At 52.7% G+C, this 9119-nt stretch overlaps 1 protein-coding gene across 2 annotated transcripts; it reads left to right on the plus strand.

The window, feature by feature from the left end:
• Positions 1-133: 133 nt before the first annotated feature.
• On the plus strand, positions 134-8715 carry zfta (zinc finger translocation associated). Of its 2 annotated transcripts, none has more exons than XM_030338503.1 (5): positions 134-1310; positions 1835-2500; positions 4272-4739; positions 5282-5776; positions 6369-8715. In XM_030338503.1, the coding sequence occupies exons 1-5, from the start codon at positions 1169-1171 to the stop codon at positions 6923-6925; spliced, it is 2328 nt and encodes a 775-aa protein (XP_030194363.1). In that variant the 5' UTR covers positions 134-1168; the 3' UTR covers positions 6926-8715. The 2 variants fall into 2 exon arrangements, with proteins under 2 accessions (XP_030194363.1, XP_030194364.1); XM_030338504.1 differs by lacking the exon at positions 134-1310 and adding an exon at positions 1478-1643.
• The last annotated feature ends 404 nt before the right edge of the window (positions 8716-9119 follow it).

Consider the following 9119-nt stretch of genomic DNA (forward strand, 5'->3'; position numbering starts at 1 on the left):
TGTGTGTGTGTGTGTGTGTGTGTGTGTGTGTGTGTGTGTGTGTGTGTGTGTGTGTGTGTGTGTGTGTGTGTGTGTGTGTGTGTGTGTGTGTGTGTGTGTAGTGCATCGCGTGGACATAGTAGGCTTAAACCCTCATCTTTTTTTGAGAGCCCTCGCTTATCATCAAGGGACCTCATTTTATCCATCCGTGACAAATGATCAAAAAAATAGAGTAGGCCTACTATGGTAAGCACGCTGACGTTAATAGACTCCGTTTAATTTCACTAATACGGTACGCTGAAGGATTGAATGAGCTAAAATATTTTTAGACTGACACTAGGCGACACAAAGCGTTTGGTAGATGCACCAATTATGAATAATATTAATATCAACCACGTCAACAACAATAATAACAATGGCTGCTTTATAAATTATTGCATTTTTATCGGTTAATGGGGTCGTGGCCAAAACACGTCATTGCAACTTGCAGTTGGACAAAGGTTCCCTAATTTGTAGGCTTATATTGAGTTGACTACAGTCCATATTTATTTAACGTATTACATTCAAATGACCGCTAGTAGACTACAAGCATTATATAATGTAGGCTATTGTTTTGTTTTTCTTAATATATGTACATTACAGTGTCTAACATGCTATGTGTTGTGTCTCTTTTTTATTCTATTACACGTCCATCCCTGTGTTATACGTGGTTTGACCTGATTGCGGGGATATATAAAGTATTAGTCCTACTCCATCTGGCCCCCGGGTGCGCGTGTCAATGCGTGAAAGCCGCTACTGTCTCTTTAAATTTACCCAGGAGCCCCTTAAGGAGCCCCAGGGGCCCCTAGTACGGCTCCCCACCCTGAAGACAAGCAGAACCTTAAAATACATACTGGAGGCCCGCTAAAGCGCTTTACAAACAAGAACAACACACACTCGCGGAGCCGAAGACGGACAGAGAACCGGTAAAAATACGGTGGCGATACATAAAAAGTTAACTTGGCTCCCCGAGCGGAGCGCATGTGGGGGGACGAGGGGTTCATTTATAAATACGGCACAGGCACCCAAAAGCGTTGGGTCCGTCCTCGGCTGCTCGCGAAAAACGGGTGCCGAATATAACATGCTATGTAACACTGCTGTGTGAAGGCGATTGGGGAGCCACAATCATATTCCAAAAAATCAGCCAGTAATGGAAGAGAAAGATACGGGGGAGAGCGATCCTGTGGACCTCCAGTGTGCTGAGCAGACAGATCTCGTCTCATTAATAATAAGCGGAGAGGAGGAAGCGACGCAAGAGGAGAGTGACCTGGGAAACTGTTCACTACTAGGAGGTAAACTAAAAAAATTACATATTGTTTATGTTTACTGTCCACACTCCACAAGCCCGTGTGTCAAATCCACGTTCTTCCTGCCGGCCATTGTCAGCCAGAGTTAATCCGTGTCATGGACAATGCCATGTAGCAGCATGGCCCCTTGTCTCAGTGGCTCCTATAAACAAAGGCTAAATACCGTGCTGGGAAGACTTGCTGTGATGCACAGTCGCCACCCAGCGGAAGCTAGCGGTGGGAGTCGCCGCCCCTCATATGATGCCCGTAGAGGCAATGCGGAAACGCTTGATTCTCTTCTCTTAGGTGTAGCACACATATCGGATAATGAAACAAAATGTATGTATTTCATGTGTCTGTAACGTGACCATTCATCCACCGTTTTTTTTTATTGCCAACACACTAATCCATGACATCATGATCTGTGTTGTAAAATGTCAACCCTTAAAAAAGGACCAGTGCAACTCACTGCAAACGGCTCCTCTGAAATGATCTGTTTCTCCCCCCCCCCCCCCCCCCCCCCCCCCCAGACGAGGACGACGAGGACGACGAAGACGGCGGCCTAGCCAACGGCCACGATGAGGACGAATCCCAGAGCAGCATGGCCACGCCCGCCAGCTCCCCCCACACCAGCTACTGGAGCGTCACCGAGGGTCCGGACCAACCCCTTCTGCTGTCCCCTGCCCCGGGTCCCTCCGGCGGCGGCGGCGGCAAGGCCCCAAGGGTCCCGAGGGCCTCCCGCCAGGGCCTCAGCCGCATCCCGGGCCGGGACCACCGGCGCTACTACCACGAGTATTGGCGCAGCGAGTACCTGATGGACTTTGACCGGCTGCGGCAGGGCATGATCTGCATGGTGTGCGGCAGCTCGCTGGCCACGCTCAAGCTCAGCACCATCAAGCGCCACATCCGCCAGAAGCACCCCGACTCCCTGCTGTGGAGCCCCGCCGACAAGGAGGTGATCCGCTCGGGCTGGGAGAGCCACCTGGGCCTGGGGGGCGCCCACAAACCCTTCTTCCCCCCGGAGGAGGAAGCAGGAGGAGGAGGAGGAGAGGGAGTGGGCGTTGGGGCGGCGCCGGACCCCGTCGGACCCCTGGGAGCGCTGGGAGCCCTGGTACCCCTGGACCCGGGTCTGGAGGAGCTGTTTGCGCAGGATCCTCCCCCTGCAGCAGAAGCCCCTGCGACGGCTGCTGACACGGGTGGGTTGAGTCCCCCCCCCCCCCCCCCCCCGACCGGAAGCCCTGGTGCACCTGTGGGTCTGGAGGCCGGGGGGATGTTCTCCCGATCTCACACTTGGTGGCAGTGTGGGCTCGCCTCCTACTCCGGGAGCAGGGAGAGCGCGGCACGGTCATGTGCTGAGAGGCAGGGTGATGTAATGTTGCCGTTGTGTGGCTGAGAGACGTTCACCCATGGGAGAAGGCACAGGTTAACGGGGTGGTTTGATTGGTCGGCGATGTTTTTCTTCGCGTTATCGTGCCCCGCGGGGCCAGGAGAAAGCAGTTACTATAGCGACAGGGTGCAGGTTGATGTGAGGCAATCAGTCACACACAAAAGCGTAGAGGAAAGTGTGCGGGTACTGCCCTACGTTAAGAGAGTCATGAAATAGCCCGTTTCAGTTGGCCTGTGGTGAGTTCAATGTGATGTTCTTTGCTTTGAATTCTGGCCCCACGTTTTGCAAGGTGCTATGAAGGGTTGCGTAGTGTTTAAGTGTGTTTTTAGTGTGTCGATGGAAAGGACCGAGGCTCTTTCAGTTTGAAGAGATGATGAAAAGGTTACTCTTATGGTCTGGCCAATAGGATCTCAAGGGTTCTGCATGGGATTGGCTCGGGATTTATCACTCTTCATCAGTTGCGTCGTTGCCCCAGGCAACCAGATTATGGCAATTGTCAACCATTTTGTTATGTCTCATACCCTCCATTGGACACATCATACAGTAACATCAGCATTACGGAATCTCAGTTACAAGGGATATCATGTAACAACAGAAAAAAAGATAGTTTTTGAAATGGGTACTGCATTCCAAATTCCTAATATTGGCAAGCAACGATGAGCCTTACACTGTAAGATCATCTGATGTTACATTTACCAGCAAACATTTATTGTTTGCTTATTAGAAACCAGCTCGTGGGACATTAGTTTTGAAATCCTCCTGGGCTCTGAGCGGTCTCCATTGTTGAAATGCATCTCAGAGATTGACCAGCGTTTCAGCATGGCTCTGGCCATTGAGCTTCTTGGAGGATGAGGCCTTGAAGGTCTGCTAGAATTTAGAACCGCCTCAGTTGATCCAGTCATTTTGCATGCCTACATGGCTGCTGCACGCTGTGTAAGTGTGCCAATTTGTTTAATATCTGGCAACACAGTGTAACAGCCAACAGGGAATCATAACAAACAGGCCAAAACATAACATTCTGACCGCCAAACGGGCATATTCAACTTTATTATACTGGCTGTTGCATTGTCAGTCAAACCAGTATTTCAACAGAGCATCAACTGTTTCCTCAATCTCTGATGACTGATATCATTAGTATTTTAAGATTTGGCAGAGTACATTTGTTACATTTTGTACCCTTAACCCTTGACTCACATACCATGGTTTACGCAACCTTTCTACTGCAACAAGGCTCGTGCCGCTCTGGTGACTGGATGACACTCAGACGTGCGTTTGAATGTTTCCTCGGTTTTGCAAATGTTTTATGCAAATACACGAGGTCAGTTCTATTTCCTTCCTCTTTCTCAAAGATTACCGGTCGTTCATAAACGGGCTTCAGAGTGCCACTTCACGTTTAAACACATTGACATTAACTGCTATTGAGTCACTCAGCGATGTCACCACCAACCAACCTTACAGTGAGTCCAGAAAAGCGTAGTTGAGAAGATACTTCCAACGCGGTACCTTTTTAGTTGTCTCTCCACCCGTCACGACGCCAGCCTTACACCGCCTTCACCCATCGTTGCCTTCCACCTTCACAGGATACATCGACCCCACCCCCCCGCCCCTGCACCACCCACCCCCCCAACAACCACTGGGTCCAACCCCCTACACGGGGCTGAGCGGACCCCCCCGAGCCTCCAGCGAGGAGGAGGTGGAGGAGGAGGAGGAGGAGGAGGTGCGGCGGCGGACGGAGGAGCCGATGAAAGTGGAGACGACGATGTCGACGGCGGGGACGGGCGTGGAGGAGCCGTCGGCGCGCACGCTGGAGCGCTACCTCAACGACTCGCTGCACGCCTGGTTCCGCCAGGAGTTCCTCATGGAGTACGAGGCGCCGGCGGCCGGCACGGGCGTGAGCCGCCTGCTGTGCATGGTGTGCGGGGGCCAGCCGCACTCGCTGCACCTGGACCACATCAAGGGCCACGTGCTGGAGCGCCACCCCGACTCGCTGGTGTACAGCGCCGAGGAGAAGCACCGCGTGCTGCAGGCCTGGGCCCACGCCCACCCCGGTGAGGGGGGGGGGGGGGGGGGGGGGGGGGGGGGATGAGGAGAAGGAGGGAGGTGGAGGAGAACATGGGGAAAGGTTGAGGAGGAAGAGGAGAGAGTGAGAGAGAGAGGGAGGAGAAGGTTGAAGAGAAGGAGGAGAGGGAGGAGGAGGAGGAGTAGGAGGAGTAGGTTGAGGTGGATGGGAGATGACGAGGAGGAGGGGGGTGGAGGAGAAGGGAGAGGAGGAAGAGGAGACCAGTTTCATCTTTAATTCCTGAAATTGAATTGTATAACTGACAATTGCTAGGCCATGGCCCGAGATGACAGTCCCAGATACAACAGGAGACACAAAGACCAGGGTTTATGCATTTGTTATACATCATGTTAACGTATTGTGTAACTGAGGTGAAACAAATCACTCCAAATCAATCTGAATATAATCAATGCCGGAGAAACGGCTTCTTCCTCACCTTTATTCGCATGTCAGTTTCCCCCCCGAGGAGAGTAGCGAACCCAAGCCCCATTGCTAACCCGAGTCTGACCCACGGTGACTGTCTGTTCTCAGAAGAGGAGGCGGGGCCGTTCATCAAGTCGGAGCGCGACACCAAAGACCCCGAGGCCGGGCTCTCCCCTCAGGACGCGGGGTACATCCAGGGGGGCTACGCGCTCCCGCCGGGCCACGCCCCCCTCACTCAGGACCCCGGCGGCGTTGGCGGCGGCGGCGGTCTCATCGGCGAGGACGGCATCGGCGGCTTCGGCGGGGCCGTGGCCGGGACCCCCGACCACCGGGGGCCGCGGGGCCGGGGGGCCCCCAGGAGGAGGCGGCTCCGCGGGGGGGAGCCGTGGCGGCTGCGGCTGGACTACCTGGTGGCCTACGGGCCCCAGGGCCGGGGGACCTACTGCATGGTGTGCTCCCAGGCCCTCGCCGAGACCAAGGTCAGCGGCTTCCGCCGGCACATCCAGGAGAGCCACCCGGAGACGGGCGGCCTGGGCCGCAAGGAGCGGGAGGCCATGGCGGCGGCGTGGACCAAAGATTACCACGGCGACCACGTCAAAGAAGGTAGGCGGCGGCGTCACCGCGGCGCGCACAGCGCTCCAGAAGTGACTTGTTGTTGTTTATTAGCACTGTTAAATGATGCAATACCAACGCTATATATTTTCGACGTTTTAGGCGCCGCCATTATTACTTAGGATTACTTGGAAGCATTGGCAGCACTCACGGTAGTGCGCATTTAACATTTGAATCACCACATTGTGCAGACGTTTCACTTAAAGGGGACATGTTATGCCGCCAGGTGTGAGCGTGATTCGCTTCACAAGGGGTTTTGGAAACCTGCCTCTTCTGACATCACAGGTGGGCGTGTCCACCTAGATGTGTGACGGATAGAGGATCAACGTTTGCTACGGTCCGCTGGGTAGGCTGGTAGACTGATCTGTCCAGCACACATCTAGGTGTACGCGCCCATTAGTGATGTCAGAAGAGGCCGGTTTTCCAAACGGCTTGTGACGGCTGATCCCACTCACACCCGGCGGTATAACATGTCACCTCTAAACCAACTCCAAAACAAACCATTCATTCACATATTCCCCCGGTTTGCCATGAGGACCGTTAGCACCTCTCACCCGCTATGCCCCGCCCACTTACCCCGCAGAGCTCCACCCCAGCGAGCTCGTGGCTGCCACGGCGACCGACGGCGCGGCGGCGGCGGCGGCGGCGGGGGGCGACTGGCCCTCCCCCCTCGCCGGCGGCGGCCTTCGGCGGCGGCGGCGGCGGGCGATCAAGAAGGAGCCCCCGGGAGGTCCCGGGGAGGAGGGGGAGCAGGGGGGGGCGGCGGCGCCCGGCTCCTGCGCCGCCGCCGCCTCCTCGCGCCACACCCACTACCCGGGCAAGGACCAGCGGCGCAACTACCAGGTGCGCTGGCGCCAGGACTTCCTGATGGACTACGACTGCCGGCGCCACGGCCTGATCTGCATGGTGTGCGGCTCCACGCTGGCCACGCTCAAGGTGAGCACCATCAAGCGGCACATCCAGCAGGTGCACCCGCAGTCGCTGGCCTACGACGCGGGCGAGCGGCAGAACGCGCTGCTCTGCTACGGCCGCGCGGCCGAGCGCTTCGTGCACGCCGACGACTGCTTCGCCCGGCAGGACCACGGGCACGGGGGCACCGGGACCACGCCCACCACGCCCACCGGACACTCGGGGACTTGAGGCGCAGCGGGCGGGCTTGGGGGGTTGGGGGGGTGGTGGGGTTGAGTTGTTTTTGTCGCCTGCTCCGGAAGGTTCTTAAGGCGGGGATGCGTTCTGGAGGGACTTGTGAGGCAGCTGGTAGGGGGTGTAGAAGTGGTGCAGTCGATGAGGGGCGGAGATGGTTTTAAAGGACTAACGCTAACTGGGTCACACCGTCGCCCGCGTGTTATGCTAGCTCTGTGCTGGGGGGGGGGGGGGGGGGGGGAGGGAGGAGGGGAAAATACACAGGGCTCAGTTGTTCAGTTGTTTCTTGAGTCTTTACGTTCTCAGGAAGCTTGAACCAGAGTTTGTTTTTCTTTCTTGTAAAGATTGCCAGAAAATTATCATTTTTAAAGGTTATGTGTCTGAAGACAACACAGCACTTTTTTTGTCACCCCCTCCCCCACCCCCACACCCCCCTTGAAAAATGTTCCTTAATCCTGGCGGTCTTCTTACTTAATGCCAATTTAGCGCGAGACCGGGGTTACAAGATATAAAAATACGATTGCTTAAGACAATGAATACCACCGTGCAGCCATATGACTTTTTGGCTTAGTCATGTGTTTTTATTTTCTGTTCACCATCGTCGATAGGGAGGGAGGGGAGTGTACCTCGATTGTCAACCATCAACACCAATGTCTGTCGCTCATCCTTTATGACACAAGTCCATACCTATAGCCATGTCCCGTAAAACCACCTTTGCTGCGAACTGCACACAAATAAGAAAGTCACACGTTGTAAATATGTTGAAAGTTTTAATTATGTTTCTTTTATACATGCACTTTTAGGCGTCCTGGTTTGTACTAAACAACTTTTGAATATGCTCTTTCTACTCAACTGAACGCCAGTGCTAAAAGGTTGTTTATTTCTTTTTTGCATGAGGTAAGAATTCCGTTCCAACTTCGCCGTTTGTAAAGCATATGTTTTACAAAAACGGTAGCATATGCAAAGAATATTGTACACAAACAAAGTCATCAAATGTCACTTTCCTACCAGGGAAAAGGCTCAACTCAGGGATGCTCAATATTCCACGTTCCAGCTATGCTATGAGATGTTATGTTGTGCTATTACAGTTTGTGGTCCATCACCTTTGAGACGCAGAGAGCACCAGGCCAGCTGTGACCTGCAGAAGTGTCTCACTGGCGACATGTGTTCATCCCCAAGCTTTTGACAAAAACATTGTTCACTCAACTTTTGGGGGTGGCCAATGACAACCAAAACCATTAGTTGTAAGTGTTCCCGTTAGACACGCCCCCATTTACAGTTCTTATCGTGTCATATTTTAGCGTTGATCACGTCAGCCTCTCGTTCTTTACGGCGACAGAAGCCTTTTGATTTTTGACTTGGCACTTAAGTTATTACATAAAATGAATGAAGTTACAGCTAGATGAATGATTTACAATAGAGGAAAAAGATATAGGACATATAGGTGTGTGTGTGTGTGTGTGTGTGTGTGTGTGTGTGTGTGTGTGTGTGTGTGTGTGTGTGTGTGTGTGTGTGTGTGTGTGTGTGTGTGTGTGTGTGTGTGTGTGTGTGTGTGTGTGTGTGTGTGTGGTGAGGGGGGCACTTAAAAAGACACCCATTGAAGCACTCTGTTCCTAAACAATCACACCAATAGTCCATAGCTTTTGGAAGTTGATTCATAATGTTACCCTCCTAACGGCTTGATGTCCCCCAGTTCACGTATTAATTATCTGCCTGTCCACTTCATCTACTTTTTGTTCCCTTTCTGAATATTTCATACAATAAATCATTTGGGGGGGAAAAAACAATTGTCTTGTTCAAACTCTGCCTCAGCTTTTTGTCCTCATGTTATTCTCATTAGATGATCAATGCCATTGACGTCCAAATTTCGTCAGCCTACCTTAACCATTCTTCCTCCTTGATGTATGATAGATACTGAACCTAACACTAGGACCAGGTATTCATTAAATATCAATGTAGTAGCATGGGAGTTATAGTTCCAATCCCTAAACTAGTTCTTAAGCTTAGTATATATGCAGCTCTTTAGTGGGTGTTTAACACACAGAGTATTCATATCCATGTACATTTCTGTGGGTTTTAATAATACATTAGATTTTATAGTGCCTTTCATCAGGACCCATGGTGCATATATGAGACATCATTTCTGGGTTAATACTATGCCCTAGGTAAAACAAAATGATCAACACAGCAC

The sequence above is a fragment of the Gadus morhua genome, chromosome 17 (genome assembly GCF_902167405.1).
Source record: "Gadus morhua chromosome 17, gadMor3.0, whole genome shotgun sequence".
Taxonomy (NCBI): Eukaryota; Metazoa; Chordata; class Actinopteri; order Gadiformes; family Gadidae; genus Gadus; species Gadus morhua.